The 22,217-nt window shown below is 31.1% G+C and overlaps 1 protein-coding gene across 1 annotated transcript in view; it reads right to left on the bottom strand.

The window, feature by feature from the left end:
- The window catches only part of LOC145331729 (neural cell adhesion molecule 2-like), a 146,288-nt gene that overhangs the window by 99,080 nt on the left and 24,991 nt on the right, over positions 1 to 22,217 (bottom strand). The window contains exons 4-9 of the mRNA XM_080176549.1: positions 20,981 to 21,013; positions 20,207 to 20,284; positions 17,385 to 17,423; positions 11,212 to 11,270; positions 10,801 to 10,917; positions 5,538 to 5,643 (exon numbers count right to left, since the gene is read on the bottom strand). Coding sequence (XP_080032675.1) covers positions 5,538 to 5,643; positions 10,801 to 10,917; positions 11,212 to 11,270; positions 17,385 to 17,423; positions 20,207 to 20,284; positions 20,981 to 21,013 — 432 coding nt within the window. The remainder of the gene's footprint in view (positions 1 to 5,537; positions 5,644 to 10,800; positions 10,918 to 11,211; positions 11,271 to 17,384; positions 17,424 to 20,206; positions 20,285 to 20,980; positions 21,014 to 22,217) is intronic.

Raw genomic sequence — 22,217 nt, 5'->3', positions numbered from 1 at the left:
ATTATGAATTTATAGATTTAATAGTGTTTCCTGTGTGGCTTCAAAACCGATAAATATCCGCTGAGCTGGATCTTTAAATCGTTTAATGGTGCGCTGAATCGAGGCGATCCAGTTTGGCGCACCTAGATATTATTAGATTTCGGGGTGAATACTGGATCGCCCCGATTCAGCGCAGCACCAAACGATTTAAAGATCCAGCTCTGGATTACAGACATACTTACAAAACAAACCTAGCATCTAGAGGGCTCTGTATTTAAAGAGGACAGGAAAAATAGCCTAAAACCATCCCATGGATTAGATCTAAAATATACCTATATATAAGAAATGTCTATTATGTATAATTCCAATTTGTGAAAGGTATACCTCTATGTATAAAATGAAATAAAAAATGTATAAGATTTGTTATGTTGAGATGATGACTCTCATAGAATATTAATTAAACAGACTAGAGAGACACTACAGTTATACATAATATATTTGGGTAAAATCCTTTTTTTCCATAATAGTTCACTTATGAAGATGCCCCTGCAGCACTGTTATTGGAGAATCCTATAACAGTTTAGCAAGAACGTCAGGTATGTCTATATTTTACATGATGATTTGGAAACAATTTTTCAATGATATAATTGTCATATTTTCCTTGGAATATTGATTCCTAGGACCATTAGGTAATATGTTAAATAAAATCTATAATCAAGTCTTTAAAATTAAGTTTGTCCATATTAAGAAACCAATTTTCGAGTAATTTTCGGATACATACATGTTTTTTTAAAGTTAGATCATGTAAGGTCCAAATGGGTAGATAACATCACTTAAAGGACAGCAACATATTAAGAAAAATAAGGCTGAATGGGGAATTTTTTTGGTAATGGAACACTTACGGAATAAGTGCTTCTATCTATTTCTATTTTCCTTAATAAAAGGATCTATTTTTTTTCGAAGGCCAATATTTTTGTACTGAAGATTTGTTTTAATATCTTTATGATTATATGGGTACCTTTAAAAATATATTCATCCTCTCTCGGAACACAGTAATAGTGTCTGACTGATTATGACGTAACAAAAAAAATTAGCCAATGAGAGGCCACTATAAATTTTACCATTTTGGTCAATAACGGCCTCTTATTGGCTAATTTTTTTTGTTACGTCATAATCAGTCAGACACTATTACTGTGTTCCTCTCTCGTTTCAGTGGCGTGCGAACCGAAGGGGGCATTTGGGGCAATCGCCCCCCCCCCTAGCGACCAAAACGCCCCCCCCCCCCTGCCCCCCCCCTAGCAACCGCCCCCCCTGCCCCCCCCTAAATGTTAAAAAATGCCCCATTTTGCCCCCCCCCTGGTAAACAAAAATGCCCCTTTTTGCCCCCTACCCCACAAAAAGCAAAACTATCCCAGTTTCCAAAAAAAAGATCAAGAAATACTCCAAAAAAAAATTTTTGGCGCTATGCGCCAAACAGACAGTTACTATTCATTTAACCTTACCAAATTTTTAAATTAGTGTAGAAATTAGGTTATAATCTTATTTCACTGAATAAGTATTTTATTTTGTATAACATAAACTTTTTACCAAAGAAATTTTGTACATCCCCAATGATGATACACAAAATTACCCAGGGGCGTCCAAGCTTTTTATTTTGGGGGGGGTAATTCGTGTTTGGGAGGGGTAAAATGGCGTGCGAAGCGCGTCGCAAATTTTTTTTACCCCCCCCAAAATTTTTACCCCGGGGGTAAAATTTGTTTGGGGGGGGTAAATACCCCCCCTGAAATCTGTTGGCAGGGGTAAATTTAGTTTACCACCTCCCAAAATTTACCCCCGGGGTAAATTTTTTGGGGGGAGTAATTTAAATTTTATTAAATATATAGTATTGAAAATGAGCGCAAAGCGCGCAAAATTTTTTTTTATTCGAGATTTTTTATTTTGGGGGGGGGGTATTTACCCCCCCAAAATTGTTTTGGGCGCGTGAATACCCCCTCCTAAATGGTAGGGGTAAATTTTGAATGGGGGGGTTAAAATAAAAAAAATTTTGGGGGGGGTAATCGCCCCATTACCCCCCCCCCCTTGGACGCCTATGAAATTACCCCTTATATAGATTACAATTAGTGGATGAAATGATGGAAACTCGACTTAATTAATCAACCAATCAAAATTCCATTAAAGTCCCCAAAGTTGTTGAGCCAACAAATAAGAAAATTTTATATGAAATATTGGTGACTAGTGTAATAAATAGCCCAAAAACCCCTCCCTCCCTGCATATTTGAAGAAAAAAAATTGCGCTTCGCGCCCTTCCAAATGGTTTCTGCTTTTTATCACAATGAAAGGACAAGTAATTTTTTTTTTTTTTACATAGTTCATTATATCTTTAATTTTTATGGTACAATAAATTTTTTGTGGATTATAATATTAAAAAAAATAAAATTTCTCGCTGTTTCGAGCATCCAGTATGTAATTTACTTTGACTGTCATCACACAACATACACAAAAAAGGATTTTTGACTTTTTCTACCTAAAATATATATTTATTTCAACAGATGCTCTTTAAATCTACTTGTCTGTATTCTTATTAATGATTTTTTGTGCTTTGCTACTTAAAGATGTTGTCATCCTTGTTGTCATACAATAAAGAAATATTTAAAATCATTTTTTCATATTAGGTTAATTTTTGGTAAATTATTTCCAAAATGAGTGTTTTTATCCCCCCCCCTTCAATTTTTTTTAATGGGGTTATTCATCCTTCCTGCTGAGATTTTATAACATCCCCTTCCATCCATTAAAAATGTTTTGTGGTTGAGGGGGGGGGGGAAAGGTTAATTTATCTTCTGTACTATTTTTTCGAAGATGCTTTCTAGCTCCCTTCCCTTCGGTCATTGCAGGGTGGGGAGAAGGGATGGGGGAGAAGAGATGGGGGGGAAGAGATGGGGGGGAAGAGGTGGGGGATATAAATGGGAAATAGGGAAGGGGGAAGGGATGGGGAAGAAGGGATAAGGACTAGGAGGCCCAAAATCAAATAATCCCACCCCTTAAAACGCCCTTATTTAAAATTAGTACATATAATCAAAATCCCCCCCCCCCTAAAGCAAAGTCCCCCCCCGGGGCACTTTGATTTAGGGGGGGGGGCAAAATTTTACAAAATCTTCAAAATGCCCCCCCCTAGACAAAGTGCTTCGCACGCCACTGTCTCGTTTGCAACTTAAAATTTAGTTTTATTTATTAAGCACAATGACTAGAAGCAAAAAAACATTAAGTTTGATTTTAAAAAATATTAAATTACATTTTGAATATATTGGAAATAAGGTTGAAAACATCCATAAGTAGCAGAGCTAAAACATCATGGTTGAATAATGTTGAATAGCGCAGATGTTTAGTTGTCATAAAGAAAAAAAAAAAAAGATATTAGTAGAATATTTGATAATTCATAAAACAAAAATAAGTATTTATGTCTTTTGAAGCATGAGCAACAGACGAACTTTCCGAACTGGATGCTCTTTGTTACATAGCGTAACTGAATGACAGACGAACAGACAAAGTATGTAATATAGTAAATTCGCTACTAAAATTTTACATTGAGCTTATTGTTAAAATTTTACAAGATAGATTATCAATACTGTATTTCATCAATTCAATATATTTTAGTAAATACATTGTGGTATATTTAGTTAACTAGTACTGATTTTCATTTAAATATTCTCTATATTGTATCTTCAAGATGAACATTTACAATAATGCATTTATTAATACTTGGATCTTACACCAGATAATCATGTACTCTTATAAAGTGAATCCTCTTATCCCCTCCTCTACTTCTGTTTGAACGAACTGACCAATTAATTACATGGTCAATAACTAACTAAATTGACGACAATTTTTGCTCTGCCATAATATCCACGTTCATTCTACACCTTTTCTTACAATCGTATCAATTTTCGAAGATTTTATTTTCTTTGTTCATAGATTTTTTCTAATAAAAGTAAGATAAGTCAATCCGAAAGATTAAAATCAATTTGCATCGAAGCATTAGATCTCGAAAAACCTTTTTTTCTGTGTAGATTTAAATTATAAATCGGTTGTTATTAAATCAAAGTCGCACAGGCATACACCAAACTATCCAAAGGCCAAACTTTAAATACCAAATTTAATGTGATTAATAAATTATATAGATCCCAGCTGAACTTATTCCCATCCGTATACAATATGCCGAATTATCACAACCGTATAAGAGCCCAGTTTTAAAAGCGAACTGTTCTAATAAAATTCAGTCCGTCTGTCCGTCCGTCCATAATTTAGTTAATTTTGGCATGTTAAAATTGTCCTTTTGATTTTAAACTTAGATTGATGATTCCTATGAGCAAGCGTTTCTATGATGAACTTCAGTCCGTCTGTCTGTCCGTCTGTAACATATACCTCGTTTATTTATACATGTTAGAATTGTCCTATTGATTTCAAACTTTGCATGATGATTCCTATAACAGTTAGGAACGATTTGGAAAGCTTAGCAACTCTATTATCTTTACCAGGAAATCCGTACGTCCATGTATAATAAACTGATTGTTAGTTTCTTGTTTGACATAACAAACCTATTCGTATGATTTTTTTAATTATGATTCCTAGGATAAATTGTTATAAAGCGGTAATAGTAATTTATGCGGGAGTGATAGTACACCACACAATATACATAAGCAAAATAGATTGATTCCAACAATTGTGCAATTTATCCAGGGATATAAAGGGAAAAGGGACATTGACCGATAAATTGATGTATTTCCCTAATGATGATACACAGAATTATCCACTCTGTAGGTTACAATTAGAGGTTTAAACGTTTGGACACTCACTTAATGACCCAACCAATGAAAATTCACTTACAGTCCAAAAAGTTTTTAAGCCAACGAATAAGAAAACATTACCATAAAACTTTGGGTACTAGTGTAATAAACAGCACAATTTCCCCTCCCTCCCTGAATTTCTTTCTCTTCAATTCAACAAAAATACAGATTTTTCATGAATATTTTATTCTTACTTTTTTCTTTCTGTATATTTTTTTATCTTATAAATTAAGTGACAAATTAGAGTTCAAGTGACAAATTAGACAAAGGAAAATGATAAAATAAAAATGAATTGGTAAATAGCTTGGCTTTTATGATTTTTAGTCAAAGTCATTTAATAAAGGGCAGGTTGTCTGTTACAGTTAGGATGTTAGCAGTTTTCCAGTTGGGATGACTAGGGCATTGATTTGCAGGGAGTGAGCGGACATTGGGCTGTTAATTCCCCAAAGTTTTATAATATTACCTTATTCGTTGGATTGACAACTTTGGTGACATTTATTTATTTTAATTCGTTGGTTTATTAAGTTGTGTGTCCATACGTTTTAAAATTTTAATCTACAAAAAAGGTAATTTTGTGTAACATTATTTGTACTGTATATAAATTTTTAGGATATTGTCTTATTCAAATATATCCCTGATTGGTTTTGGTTTTAAATAAAGTCTACAAATCACCTTTAATGATATTAGATACGAAAAAAGAAAAGAAAACTAACTTACTTTTCAATTGTTAACCGGTTTTGTACAACATCCGTACTGACAGCTGCAAAGTTGTTGTCAACCATGACTCCATTTCTGTACCAGATCACTTTTGGAGTTGGCCACCCTGAAATAACAATTTGGATGAAATTTTCATTTGAAAACAATCATCATTTTCACGAAAACATTTTAGTTGTACCAGATCACTTTTGGAGTTGGCCAACCTGAAAATACACTTGATAGTAAATTTATAATTTGAAAACCTATTATCAATAAAAATATTTTAGTACTATATCACTATTTGTGTTGGCAACCCTTAAAAATACGTTTCCATTTTTGTTGTCAATCCAGTTCTGAACCAGATTACTTTGGAAGTTTGCCACCCTGACAAAATATTAAACAATTATATTTTTAAACTTTAACTAAATATTTTTTCGTTGACTATCCTTTAAAGTAAATAAATCAAATGTATTTGCTTATTTGTGTATTATGTTCGCCCCAAAACAAATAATACTATGAAAAATAGAAAGTTTTGTAAAAAAAAAAGAACAACTTCAAAGGCATTACAATTTTTGCAGAGCCTTTTTTTCTAAGTTATATTATTAAATGGCTTGTTATTATATTTCTGAAATTTACAGTTATCCCTCGTATAAATGATTTTGTTTTAATAGTTTCTTATAGTCTCTTATAGTAAAACTTTATTTGATTTTAAAGGAAAAAAAGAGAAACATTTTTCGTTATGATTTGACTCTAATTATCATCCAGATCCTTAGAATAATGAAAAAATTCTTTGCAAAATTAGAAAAGGGGTAGAGTATAACTATATATTTAATTACCAACTCACAGATGTGTACAATACTCAGATGCTTGTAATAAACTGGTTTTTTTTTAATGTATTAATGTGTTGAACATGTTAAAGAATTCGCAGATTTTTCGAAAAATTTCTCGCAGATTTTTAAAAAATGACTTACGGAGTTTTCCAAATTTAAGTAGCTTACGTATAAACAAAGGGCTGTAAATTTCATTTCATACAGTTCGTTGTAAATATTTTAACAAAGGCAAATGTAAATATTAGGTTTTGAAGTTCTTTAATAAATTTAGTATGAATAATAATAGTATCATAGTTGATTATTTTTTTAAAAAACCTTGTAATTTTAATGAGAGCTGAAAGAATGTATCAATTGCACGGATTTCTATTTCAACCACTTAAGCTAAAACATCTACCCAAAATTTTAATCTATACTGGAAGCAATGTATAGTGCCTATAAAAAGTACGACGTCATGCAATACAAATAACCAATGAAAAGCCAATATACATTTATATTGACCAATTGTAAATTGTATAATGATCTATCATTAGTCGTTTGTATTGTCTGGCGTAATTTTTTGTATAGGCGCTATTGTACTGTATTAACTTTGTTCATACCACAACTAAATACATTGTTCATTATAGAATACTTTTACACAGACAAAACTTTGTTTGAAATCTCACTACTTTGTGACTTGCAATAATTTTAAATAGGGATAATGATCTGCTTAAAAAGATTTCCAAATTAGTTACATTTTATATAACGTACAAATTTTGAAATCTACCATTAGCTGAATTTTATTTCTATTTCGGTTGCTTTAAGCACCATTTAATGTCAAGTAACTCTATAACCAATGAAAAAACCTGAGCTGGATCTTTAAATCATTTTAGTGGTGAGCCAGATCGGGGTGAGCAGAATTTCAGCCAATCACAGCGCGGCATTTCATAAAATGCTGTGCTCACATTGGTGGAAAGTTGGCTTTCACCCCGATCTGGCGTCACCACTAAAATGATTTAAAGATCCAGCTCTGGAACTTTATTTAGGTATGAATATCTTCACATAATAGTATTTATGTTATTAGAATGTTTATACACTACTATTTACTTTTAAAAAGAAAAAGTTTTTTTTTATTAGGGGGGTTATTATCTACAGATTTCTTTAAGGGGTGTAGAGGAACCCTTGCCCAAAAATCTAAGAGATACTTTAGTGTATAGTATTTGGGCTTTTTTTACTTCCATATGTTTTTATGGGTATAATTGTCCTTTTTTAACACTAACAACAAATGTCCAATAGATAACTTTTTTGGAATATTTATCCATCTCAGTCATTTTTGCAAAGTTAGTTTAAAATTCGCTAATCCTGTTGTAAGACTTAAATATAATACTATTATATGAAACTTATTAAACTTGGATGGAAAACTTTTGCACCTTTTCTATCTTTTATTTCAATTTTATTTTTTTTGTTCTTTTTTCTATTTCAATTATATTAGGGTAATTAAAATGTTAACATGTATTCTACATTCCTATGCTCATGAATAGTTATTTATCGCATAGTATTATAGACATCTTTCCGCGGATATTACAATAAAAAATTGTAGACAATTTTCGGCAAAAAAATACGACGAAATGTCCCAGCTAACAAAGCTGGTATTGAAACGCGACCGTGGCTCAACACGTAGCGCATCCGCTCGTCGTCGGGAAGGTGATAGGTTCGAATCTCGTTCCGACAGCGCGTCATAACTAAAGACGTTAAAAATGGTTTCCACTGCTACTATGTCAGGTGTGCGACGTAAATAGTTAGAGTGGGGGGAATGCCTTGGCCCAAAACAGGCGCAACTCGCGACCATGCACAGTTGGGACTTCTCAGACAAAGGTCGTGTATCTCAGAGAGTTGGTTGTCTGATGGGTAAATGGACGCTTTACAACGCAATCATAAGTATTGTATGTATGTTTCAAGGTGCGTGGAAAAAGGTCTAGTACCCGAAGCGACACCTAGCCCCCTAGAGTCTTAACTCTTAACAAAGCTGGTAGTATTTTTTTAATATTAGTGTAAAATTGTCTGTAATATGATGCTATACATGATTTTTCAGTTTGCTTGTGAACCGTTTAACAGCAGATATTAATCGGTTTTGAAGCCATACTGGGAATTTTTTTTTTGTAGTATTGATGTTTTTCTATGAATTATAAACAGTTTGAATAAAACAAAACATTTGATGTTTATCTGTAAGGATTAGAAAACTTACGCGAATTAAAAAGATATTACCTACAGAAAAACTATTAACCACGAACTTTTTAACCGATTGAATTAATTTTTGTGCTGTTTTCTTTATTGATAACAAGTACATCGTGCAATTTATAAAATACAAATTAAAAACATACAAATAAATCTTGCTTCCAACATATGGATATGATAATGGATTTAGAATACGTGGATAATATAAAGGATTCTAGCATACCCTGATAAAATGTTTCTCCCAGCTGGCTATTATAACGACATCCATTATCCCCCCTTATGACTCGACCACATCCCCTTCCGTTCCCTGACCATGGAAGAACGTATTGATATATGAGGACTATATTAGCAACCTAAATTAAAGAAAAAATCTACCTGTCACAATATCCGCGTATTCTAAATTCATTCGTATGATATATGTAGGGTTTCTGGAGGCATAATAGTTTTTTTATAAGTTTATTAGATCAAATATAAGATTAAAAGAATGTAAAAATGGAATTTAAAGAGAGAATCGACTACCTACAGTTCCAAACTAAGATTGGCATTTTTTCCTTTTTTCAATAAAATAATCAATACTTTACTTTGCTAGACAGAGTGTCCACAACACAAGTATATTTTTTTGTCGGGAGATTTATATTTTAGATAGTTGACTTTAAAAACTTTAGCATAATATACCCGAAATTGGTAACGTGTCGTCTTGGTGTCGGGGTGGATTCGTGTTCGAGTCTGGACCACACTAGAGACGTAAAAAAACGTGACTTTACTAGTAAGAGTAGGGTTAAATTGTTGGGCTGGCTTCTGAGATTTTTAGGGCAAATTCTAAACTTCAAAACCTTCTAATTCTTTGATTTTAAAGTTAGAAATAAACAAAAGAAAAGATTTTATATTTGGTATGTAAGTTTCGATATCATTTATGTAAATAAAAAAAATAAGCCGAAATGATCCGTTTAAAAAGGTACCCTGTATTCCAAAGTTTAAAGTAAGTTTTGACCTATAACAATAACTACATTTAGTTTAAATGTACACTTACGCCAGGATTATTTCAATAAAAGCTAGAAATTAGTGATTTTACTTTTATGAATTTTATGATTTTTTTCGTACAGTCATATAAAAATTAGTATAACAAAAACCATGCATTCTACAGCTGCAATGCCTCCAGAGGCTTCTTGGGGCACTTGAAAAGCGGGGAGGGGGAGGACCTACCAATATCCACACTTTAAATTTTAGGAGAAAAAATGTGATGGGAGGTTGGTGGTATCTTCCCTGAAATAATCTTTCCCAGGACATATGAGAAGCTACACTGTAAAGGAGCACAATATCGGCTCATTGGTTTGCAAGATCCTTCGGTACACACAGACAGACAGACATAGATCCTATTAATTTTATTAAAGGATTGAATTTTGTGTAACAGGTCAACGCTTTTTAGGTTCATCAGGTTTAATTTGCGGTTATTATGCACCCTTGTGGTACAAACACCTCTTTGTACCCAAAACTTTAAACATTTGAAAAGTTGGCAATTTCCCTTACACCGTTATTGAACCCCTCATAATCAACCCACTTAAATTTACTTTATTTTCCAAAAACAATTTTTTTTTTTTAATCTTAATCAATTTATACTGCATAGTAATCGCTTCCTCTAGGGGCTTTACTTTAAAAAATTTAAATGCAGAGGTGGGGGGTAGGAGGGTTTGTCCAGTGGCCAATTATGCGATTTTATCACAAAGTTGATAAAAAAGTTTTATAAATATAAAATGACAAGAGCTGAACATTCAATATTAGAACTCAATAACTTGTTATTGAGGGAAATATAGTTGTTAACTCAAGTGACCTTTAAGTGCTTTAATTTACAACCTGTTTTTGAGGGGTGGGGGGGATAGTGACAATAAAATAAATCTACATTCCTTTTTTCTCTACAATATTCACCAGCTACAAAAGATATAATTTTTAGGAAGCTTTAATCAATAGGACAATTCTAACATGACTAAAAATTGTTTTAAAAAAGATAAAAATCAACACGTTATAAACAGACATACGGACATTCTGGTATGTATTGTAAAGTTGCTACGCTTTTTATATCGAAATCGCCCTGCTGAGAGTCTGAAATCGTTAGGACAATACTAATATGACTAATTTTATAAGAGCTAACCGTTGCGGACGAACGGACGCACTGACGGACGGACGGGCGGACTGACCCTAATTATAGAAAGGCCTCGTTGTTCTGCCTCTTATTAAGATTCCCTTACCTCCAATAGCCTTACAGAATAGGGTAAGAGAAGAGAATTTGTTGAGTGGTCCAACATGTTGTCCCGTTTTGAACTCAACTCCTTGGCTGCTACGGATCTCTACCTCTGTTGGGGGCACTGTAAATAAAATATAAGAATGTGTGTCTGTGTGTATTAATTGAGATTTCTGAAACGGTTTGATTAACTATTATACAATTTTTAAGGAAGCGTTATTTAAGTTTTATAATCCGGTCTATGAAAAGCAGATCAAAAAAAAAGAAAAAAACCCATAATATTATAAGCTGTCTTTCTTAAATAGCAGGGGATAAAAATGCTTTTTACCCAAATATAGCTGCCAGACAACGTGACAATGCGAGTTATAGAGTAGCTTCGCTACTGAAAATATACATTTTTTAAATGATAATGTCTTACCTATAACTTTAAGAATAACATTCATATAAGTTGTCTGAGATTGTGTATAGTCCACCCTGAGTAAGAAACACAACTGGAATTCATCAGTTTAGGAAAAAAGGAAGTATTATAAATATGGTACTGAATCAAACTGTTCTCTCTCAGGTAGCTAAAAGTATAAGACTAAGGCCGATAAATTAATGTACACCGCCAATGATGATACACAAAATTACCTTTTCTGTAGATTTAAAAAAAAAGCGTTTGATACCCAAATTTATGAAGCAACCAATCATAATTCTCTAAAGTCTCCAAAGTTGTTAAGCCAACGAATAATAGAACGTTATCAAACAACTTTGGGGACTAGCGTAATGAACATCCTATTGTCCCCTCTCTCTCTGGTTTTATCTACTATATAGCTATCTCGTTAGATTGATTATAATTTACTTTTCATACCATTAAAACTATTTGAAGACTATTTACGTAATATCAAAATGTTTTTATTGCATTTTTTGATAGTATGAATTATCAGATATATATAATCTGAATAAATTGTACACAACGTAACTGCACAAAACACAGGGATATTAAAGGATAAATTGATATACATTCCCAATGATAATCAACAAAATAATCTCCTCTGTAGATTAAAATCATTGGTTGTAAAGTTTAGACACTTATAGTTTGAAACCATTCAATCATTCATTACCAAAAGAACCAACAGTTTTGTTTTCCAAAAAGAAGATAACGTGGTTATAAAACTTTGGGAACCAGAGTAATTTACAGTCCAATGTCCCCCTCCCTCCCTGACAATACATGTATATTGGCGTAAATTGTTTACTTGACATGTCAATAGGCCTGTCAGTGTTTGTGTGTATATATAGAGCAATGTATAGGGAAATAATGTAGGAAAAATCTAATCAGAATTATCAAAATAGATCTAATCTTTTATAGAATGGTTCCTGAACAATATTTATGGGCTCGGCAGCGTCTCAGCCGCGACTATGTCTTAAATTCAAACCCGTTTGGATGCTTTTATTTTTTTATTTGGGTCAAGTTTACACTTCCAGGTGATTTTTAAAATTGTAAAATGTTGATTTTCCTGCAGGCTTACAGACGGCTAATGCACGGCTGCCGAGACCAGCAATATTGTGCTGTCATTTCTTATTGAACAAAGAAAATAATATGAAATATACTTTAATACATACTGTACTTGCAGAAGTTAAAATAACCTGAGTTTTTAAAAAAACATTCAAGTTTTTAGTCATGAATTTTAAAAGAAATAAGAGTATAAAATTATCATATTGTATAGTTTTGAGATGGCTTATTGATGTTTTTTTTAAAAGCAAATCTTTTCTTTAATTTGGGCCGGTCCGTCCGTTCGTCGTTTTAACATCCATTTGAAACATGTTGATTTTTAACCTTTTTAAATACATTTCTTTTATGTTTTTACACATAAGTCCTTAAAAAGTAAGCAGTATCCTGTATTTAGGGAGTTGACAAATTTACTTACAATTTTGTTTTGACCTAGACATTTATATTCTGCTTATTCGGTTCTGACACAAGTGTTATGTTCGTTTATTCTAACGTTTCAGAGCTTCGCTTTTATGGATGATGTCATCCTTGTTTATCTAAGTGTAGTGATATTTACCAATCAATTTGTGACTGACTGGTGTGTGAGTCTGTCTAGTACTCAGCAAACAACAAACAAATCTTGATGGTTAACTTTTAATACAGCAAATAAAGATTGTAATTAATTAATTTGAAACTCTTTATAGTGCCTATAGAAAATGACGTCACACAATACAAATGACCAATGGTAGGTCAGTATGACGTAATTTTTATAGGCATTATAAAAAGCATTTCAATCTTTTTAATAAAGCTATTAAATGATTGTATTAGCAGAGTTTTAGACTTATTATGAAGATATTAAATCAACATATAAAAATGCACAAAATTAAACAAATATTAAAACTATGGCTTATATAAAACCTTTTTTACTACAGTCAACTAAAGACTGATATAAAAAAATCATCCTTTTGGTAAATTTTGATGAAATGTAATAACAGTCTTGTCTGCAAACAAAATCTACATATAACTAGAGAATAAGTGAATACATTTGATTGTTGTTTTTAGCCTTTTTCCTCTTTAAATGATCTAACTCTCAAACAATAAAAATCTGTTGATATTAAAACAGAAAATCTTATTTATTTTCTTGGGAGTTTACCAGGGAGTAAGGGAGGGGACAATTAATTCAATTTAAGAGTTTCCACTGAAAAGCAATGAAAACTAGATTTATCCAGCAAATTTGACCAAAATTGTAAAGGGATCATGGTAATATAATTTAGAACAAAATTAGTTCTAAAAAAAAATCATTTACTTGAAAATTAAATTACCAATACATCACAATGTAGTAAACATTCTGTAATTAATCACTAGAAAAATCATGTTTAGAACTTCGTCAACCTTTCTCATATATTTTTAACTGCTACCTAAATTCAAGGATTTCTTAGATTGTTTAATACATAGATATCACAGTAGAGTTTCTATACATGAAAGGACATTTTATTAGAAAAAAATATTTGTTAAAACCAGCCATTTAACAACAAATTTTTCTGTCTGCAATATTCAAAACTAACTCAGCTAGTTAGCGGGGCATTGATGCGTATGTACCCAAAGTCAGAACCTGCTGAATTCGTGCACATTCCCTTTAAGCTAGTACCCAAAGTCTGAGACTCTTAAAAATTGAATATTCGATCCATTTTCCCCTCCCTTACTCCCTGGAGTTTACATAATTAATTACAACTTTATGTATTTATGTTCATAATTGTTGAAAATTAAAGGTTTTTATATAACCTTCACATTTCTCTCCAATATGTTTATGTTTATGATATTAATATTGGTTTGAAATATGCCAACTCATTGCCAACTTTGATTTATTGGCAATCACAGTTGCCATGCTAACCTTGATAGAGAGAAGCTATGTGGCAATTTAAATTGCTGATTCATACCACAGAGAGTTATATTTACTAATAACTCAGACTTTTCAGATAATGAGTTAGTTGACGAACTAAAAAACATTTAAAATAACTTAAAATTTTAAGATTTTAGAATGTTTTTAATAACAAAAATTATTATCATTTTATATATGAATTAATAAAAAAAGAACTTTTGAATTGATATATTTTAAGACATTTTCTTCACTAAATATCCCTGAAATGTAACAACACCATGACCCCTAGAGAATAGGAATAGGACAAACTTGAAATAATTTTGAAATGGTTCTTTGTCCAATAAAACTGCACTGCTTATGCTTATGCCTAATATTTCCTACAATGTTACAAAATATTTGTCCAATATTTAAACACTGGCATGCACAGATTTTAGCCAGGCAGGATGAAAAAAAGAGGAAGACAGGGCTATACAATTTCATTTTATATGTGGTGTGGAAAGTAAGATTACAATTGGCACAGTAGTGTAGGCCAAAGTCATTATTCCTCTTGGATGACATTTAAACCTTTTTAATTTCAAAAATTATTATGGGGTATAGAATCATTTGGATAAGAGTATATCAGAAAATATAAATTCTCAAATAGGTTAGTTAAAATAAATATGTTTATGTTTTAAAAATCTCTAGGACACTTTACATAAAAAATCCTCTAGCTGATCAAAATTCCTGAAATCCTACCTAGTCAAAATGGTTAATTAGGTATGAAATAAAATATTTACCATTGCTTGATATTAATTTAAGTCACATTGTTTGAATATCTTTATTCTAACCTTATATTGGTATTTGCATAAACCCTGGTTTCAAGCAGCTACAAATATTTTTCAAGGAAATATTTGCAACGATGAATATGAAATCATGCTTATCAGTAGCTCAACTTTGGTTTACATTAAAATGTTTTTTTTTCATCAGAAGAAAATCTATGCTAGTAATTTACAAAAACTAAAAATCACTAAAGCAAAAAGAGTTGTCAAATATCTAAAATTGATCCTGTTGCATAAAATCAAAGTGAGTGGTACAAATATGCATGTCTTTATTGGCAAAGACATTTTCTCTAAATTTTTATATGCTGGTAATAAATTTAACAATGCTTAAGTACTATAATCCTGTTTTCCTATCACATTTCTTAATAAGTTTATTTATTTAATTTATATAAAATAATTTATGTATAATTTCTGTGCATTTTTGCCTTGTAATCAAACACCCCTTGGTTTTGCACTCAAATGATGATACTTATTCTAAAAAATAGTGAACAAAATTTGATTTTTTAGTAATTTTTTTAAGATTTCACAGCTAAAATGATAGAAAGTTTGTAAAGAAAAAGATTGTAAATGAATCCTCACTATTGAATCAATTTTTTAAAATTAAATCAGAGCAATTGTCTTAGCTTTGGTATTGAGTATAGAGTTTTAGTTAAGAATTCTAGTCATGTATAAAATGATTGATTTTATGTTATATTATTTAATATTAAGCTGGTAATTAAAATTACTTCACATTATTAAAAATGACCCTAAACCTTGTCCATGTTCCTGGGAGTGCATAATCATATATCTGAACCTTCTCCATATCCATGCAACCTTTCTTCCTTTTATATGCAAGTGTTGTTTCAAACCCGTGAACTATCATGTCCAACAGAAGTTATTTATTGGAGCATTTTAAGATTTAACATTAAATTATTAAATTTATGTTACAAAAGTATGTTCAAAATTTATTATTAGCAACACAGAATTACTAAACTAAACTTTATAAACAGTCAATCACTATCTCAGTGAAAACCCTATCTATAAATTATATGATTAAATTACTTTCAAGTACTAAAAATATCTTAAAATTGGCTAAAAGCTATTTTCAGCTTGATAGTATGGATATCTTTTTTATATTTTCTTTGTTGTATACCTGCCTAAATCCTTGGGAGGCAAAGTTTTAAAGAAATGTGCAGGGCTTGCTAACTCCTAGCAAGCTTCTTTTACCATCGAGATGCTCTTGAAAAGCTACTGAAATTTTACCAATGAAATTTAGCAGCTAGGTGAATTGTATAACTTTTCAGTATCTATTGCTATATATATATAATTTTGGGTATTACTTATCAAATATTATAGTTTAATGACAAAAACTTAATTTTCATTAAGTTTACTATTAGAAGCATCTAGGATAACCTGTATGAGAAGAGACATGAACTTAGCTTTTAGAGGATATTTTGAAAAAAAAAGTATTTATATACTAAGGGAAATAAGTTGCTTCTGGCTGAAAATTATTCAAAATGATACAATATAGCGATGCTGTCTAAAATGGTGCAAAAAATGGGGACAAATTTCAAAATGTTTTGGCGTGTGACGTCATACCCCCATCTCTTTTCTAGGGGGTTTCTTTCCTCCTTCCCTTTTCTTTCCCCTCACTTTTGACGTAAATAAACAGCCCCGTCAAATCAATTTGAAATTTGTCCCCATTTTTTGCACCATTTTAGACAGCATCCAATATAGCTATATTTTAGGTACATCTGTTTGTGCACATGTATGCACATAGTTCAACCAAGATGACAAGAAAAGTTTGGTCCAACTCTTTTCTTGAGTCTTGTTTTTCATCTTTAATTACATAATCTATCCTTCTATCCATTTATTTATCGAAAAATTAATAAACTAATTATCATATAATAAATAATAAAATAGCTTTTACTCTCAGGCCAGAATCAAGGTTCCCTGTAAAGCAGAATCCTTTAACTAACTTCATTTTTAAAGATATATTTTCCTGCTTGCTAGTTTTAAATACAATTTGAATTATTTTGTACTTTATTTATATATATTATAAAGTCTAAATCCTTTATTTAATCAAGTTAATTTTAGATTTGAAGTTAGATCAAGGCCTTTGTCTCTTTGATATAATATATTAAACGTTTCAAATTGTCTAATTCAAGTAAATCAATGAATCTTTCTTTCTTTTATTTGTTTATCATTCTATGTTAATCTAAATCTAAGCTAAGATTCTCATTTATATATCCATCTACATTATCTTTTAATCTATCAATCTATCTATTTTAACTATATATCTTTCATTTTTATCTATTTTCTTTTTATCTATCTTTATCCAAATAACATTGAGGCTATGAATTCGTAGGGAGAGAAAGGAGAAATAAAAATAGCCTGAAACCAATTAAAGACTCCCAACATTTAAAATTGTTGTGTTTTTATTCCTGCATGTGTAGTTTCCACTGTCTTCCCCAATGAGGTCACTATAATCACAAATTATTATTACATTACAACTTTATTACTACTAAAAACCTTGTTCTTGTAGTTTATCTTCTATACCTGTAAGCATAGAAGTCCAGAGGGGGTGGGTAAAGGGTTTTACTCCCCATAAACTTTGAAATATATTATTTTACCCCATCACAGTTTTGAAGTGCATTGGATTATCAAAAAAATTAAAACCACTGAGACTCGACAAAGTGGCAGAAAAATGAGCCGTGTGACGTCAATAGATCCATCTCTTTTTAAGGGGTTTCTTTCCCATTTCTCCTATCAGCTCTCCCTTTTATGGCGTCACACGGTCCATTATTTATTTTACCCGCTCAAAATAAAAAGCTTGGGCGTTCATGACTGTTAGTATTACAGATTCCGTATAAGTTTATAGAATTAAATTGTCTTTCTTGTTTATTGATGGATTTTTTTGTATTCAAATCTTAACTAAAATATCTTATTTTTCATCATTAATACTTACTTATTGCATATTATTTTTCATTACACTCTATTCTTCATAAAGTTTATGTTTTGAATTTGATTCTACTATAAAATACGAAAAAGTACATTATGTTTATTCCTCTCACGAATGTTTGAACCATATACTTTTAGTACAGTTACATAGTTGAGTTATTAGCTGCCTAACTACTCTAGGGTCTATCCATCCATCCGTCTGATTGTCTGACCAAGTGTTTGTTTGCATAATTGTTAGTCTATATGTCTTCATTATTTGGAAAATGGTATTTTCCCGCCTGCTTTTGAAGATAGATGTCACAAATTTCTTTCAGTTTTCAGTATTTACTCTACAACTTACTTTGGCTGTTTTATATCGGTAATGAAGTGATTATGTCTATTGTCTATAGTTCTAAAATGATAGCATTCTTGTTAAAAATTTTAAGAGTATTAAATTCCTAAGAAATGTATCTTTAAATTGCTTTATTTCTCTATCAAGTACAAAAAAGATTTATAAGGAGTGTTCTAACAATATTAAATTCCTTATATAACAGTAAAATAAACAGCTAAGAACAGTATGTTACATTGCAGTGATTTATTTGGAATGAAACAACGACATAACATATTAAAGTTTGCCTGTAATTTTTCATTAATAAAGGCATTCTATCTAAAGATAAAATAAATTAAAATTAGAATTCGGATACTTACAGCCAGACGACAAATTTAAGGACTATAGAGTATCTTTGCTATATGTAAAAATAATAATATGGTTTTAAGTTTCTTATACAAATTGAGGGTCTCTAAAAACTGCATAAGGTGGAAAAAGCAAGACGGCAACAATGAAAAGAGAAAAGGTGAAATAAAAATCATAATTAATTTAATATAAATGCTAAAAAATTATTTATGAATTATTTACTAAAAAATAGATATTTATAGCATCGTATTATAGACAGCATTCGGTGGATATTAAAATATTAAATATCAGATTAAAACCATTTTTGTTAGCCCAAATGGGTCGATGCAAAGGCTAACAAAACTAGTATTAAATTAATGATATAGATTTTTATATTCTTAGAAAATTGTCTGTAATACGACGCTATAAATGAATTTTCAGTATTGCTGAGAACCGGTTAATAATCCAGCAGATATTAATAGGTTTCGAAGCCATACTGGAAACATTATTATCTTAAACAATTCCTTTCTATTATTTACCAATGTGTTGATTACTAATGGATATAAAATACGTGGATATATTGACATAGGGAAAAATTTATCGTAAATTTAGTTTGCTAATATGGACCTCATTATTAGTCAGTTCGATCATCCAGTAGAAAAGGTAAAGGGATTGGATGGGGGGAATCATTGTTTAGCCACTTTATTAGAGTACATGGAACTCTGGTGCAACATCCAAGTAATAATATATCTATTTGATTACTAGACCCAATCAAACTATTAAGTATCAAGGTTGGTTATATCAGGCCGAAAGGAATTATTCTTTTTTAGGTAAAGGTCAAGTTTAAGGATAAAACTTGGTATAATCATTATTTTGATAATATATGTAAGTCATGACCACTTTTACCCTTGTCGACATATGTAACAGTCAGCGACTGATTTGTTAGTATATTTCACTAACAACAAATATTTAAATTATTAAACAAATAAAAAGTTAAATACTAGTCTTCGCTTTATAAATCCAATAAAACAATTATTTAGCTCATAAAACAATTTTCTTTATAAAACAATTAAAACCTCGTTAAATTTATTGTGTTTGCTAAAACCTGGTATTTTGCTAAATTTCATTTGCTTTTTGTGTTTCTACTACACTATAACGAAAGTCTGTCTGTTTATCCGTCATTAGAATAATTCACTTTTCATGAGGTAGTAATAATAATAGCCGTCAGACGAGTCCTAGGACAACAAGGTAAAATGTTATTAGTCATTCTATGTTCTAAAAATGTAAGTATGCCCTGAAACAGTATTCTGTAATTTTGTAACAAATATAAATTATATTTTGTTTTGACTTAATAAGTTGATATTCTGCTTATTAATTTCAGACACTCTATAAGTGTTTTTTTTCCTGTTAAGTGTTAAGTGCCGGGCCGAGATTTGAACCTATCACCTACCCGACGACGAGTGGATGCGCTAAGTGTTGAGCCATGGTTGCGGGTTTCACTCTATAAGTTTTATGTTAGTTTGTCATGCCGTTTTAGAGCTTCGTTTTTTTTATAGAAATAGTCATCCTTGTTTAAAAGGTATCGAGGGTCGCTTGTTGAACGAACTTGGATTATAACTGTGTTTTAAGTTTTTGTAATGTAATAATAATTTCCTAAGTCTAAGATAAGCCGGGGAGCTGTTGACTTGGAAAGCTGCTCTTTGGCCAAACACAGCTGGCTCGCTCCACAGTCCTAGTTCAGGACAATTTCAAAGTTCAATTATTTGTCAATAGATGGTGCTAGTTGATTATTATTTTTATTGTGAGAATGAATAAAGAATTTGTCAATTAAAAAATTGTTTTAACTTTTTGACCAATCTAAACTATATATTCATAATGTTTTGTACTTTTCTGAAAAAGCATGAAAAGAAAAATATTGACTTCAGAAGGATCATTTTTTATTGGCAAAAAAGCTGAAGCATCCTTTCTCGGCTGTATATCAATCAAAAAGAAACTTTTAAAAAGATGAGTTTGGATGCTTTTTTTCGGATGTGTTAAAACATGAATTTTTATGTCACCCTTGAAAAAAAAGGAAAGGAATGTTTGCTTATACATAGTTGTTCGCGATGAGACTGTCTATTTAAATTTTGGAGTGACCTCAGTTCATGAAAAGCCGTGCAACTAAAAATAAAGATATAAAAAAGGGGATACATTTTAAAGTTTTTGGCCAAAGTATCCCTAATGACGTCATAATATAATGTGGCTTACTTCATTTAAAATTTGGGCCTGGGCCAAACGTTTTTGAAAGTGAGTAACATTATTCTAATTCTGACGTCATTTGGGACCTTCGGCCAAAAGTTTTCAAATTTGTCCCCTATCTTATAGGCGCTAAAAAAGCTTTATCAAAAAAAGTTTTTTTGTGCAATTTTTCTTTGTTTTGAAAATGTTCCTGGATTATTTGGGTCTCCCGTTCTTGAGTCATAACTGAAACAAACAATAATTATATATTCAGATTATTTATAAGTGCAATTATGTCATTTTACTAACGTCATATCCATAATATGTCAGCTATGGCTACTTTAATAAACAAAATAAATGTCAATAAAATATGAATGAAAATTCAACATCAACACCAAGTAAAGAGACTTCTAGGGGGAACGTAAAGTATTTTCTTTTAAATCTATGTTCAGCTGTTTACCAAAAAATGCTATTTTTACTATTTAGCGGTTTGGCGGTTGGCGAGATCCTTCGGTACACACAAACAGACAACCATCCTGTTACTTAATTATAAGGATTAGTATTCTGCCAAAATTTCTTAACACGCTTAGCAAATATAAACACACACACACACACACACACACACACACACACACACACACACACACAAATCAACAACAACCAAGTTATATAACTGGTTTAATTAAATTAATACTGAGAAAATTTATAAACTTACTAATTAACAAGGATTACAACATTCTTATAATCGAAGCTTTAAAATCATAAAGTTTTGCCTAATTTTTATATTTCTTGAAAAGATCTTCATTAGGGATGGGATGTAAAATTAGGAATTAATTGGCGTTTTCCATTAATTTGCATATTTTAGCTCAAATAGCCCTCCCATTCTACTTTTTATATGTAAAATGGAAATAGGGGGTGGTATTCTTTCTTTTTTGCTTTAGGTCAGATTAGGTTAGATTAAAATGGGTATTTTGTAACCCTGCAGTTTTAAGAAATTTTATTCGTTTTTATTGAAAGGTAAATTTCGAGGAGGTGGCGGGGGGGTCTGATTAGATGACACAATACCTTTGTCAATAAAGCTTACATAAACACATTTGATTACATTATAGAATTGATCAGTGAAAATAAAAGTTTTAATGAAGGTATATAAAATTATATCCTTGGTGAATTAAGAATTAAAGTTGTAGAGTAAATTTGTAAATGTTGATGAAGTGAAGCCCAAGGACAAGGTCTTTCATACCCAACCCTGGGCACCAATTAATTTTACAATGACAAAGTGTTTAAAAGCAGGGTTCTAAAGGAATAAGACAATGACATATAAATTGATGTACATCCCAAATGTTAATACATAAAATTATCCCTTTGTAGATTACAATAAGTGGTTGAAACGTTTGGTCACTCAACTTATTAAACCCCAAAGTCAACTAATCAGAAAACACTATTGTAAAAC

The sequence above is a fragment of the Acartia tonsa genome, chromosome 11, assembly GCF_053477335.1.
Source record: "Acartia tonsa isolate MP-2025a chromosome 11, ASM5347733v1, whole genome shotgun sequence".
Classification (NCBI taxonomy): Eukaryota; Metazoa; Arthropoda; class Copepoda; order Calanoida; family Acartiidae; genus Acartia; species Acartia tonsa.
Note: the sequence above shows the minus strand (reverse complement) of the source record. Positions and strands in the feature narration are given on the sequence as shown.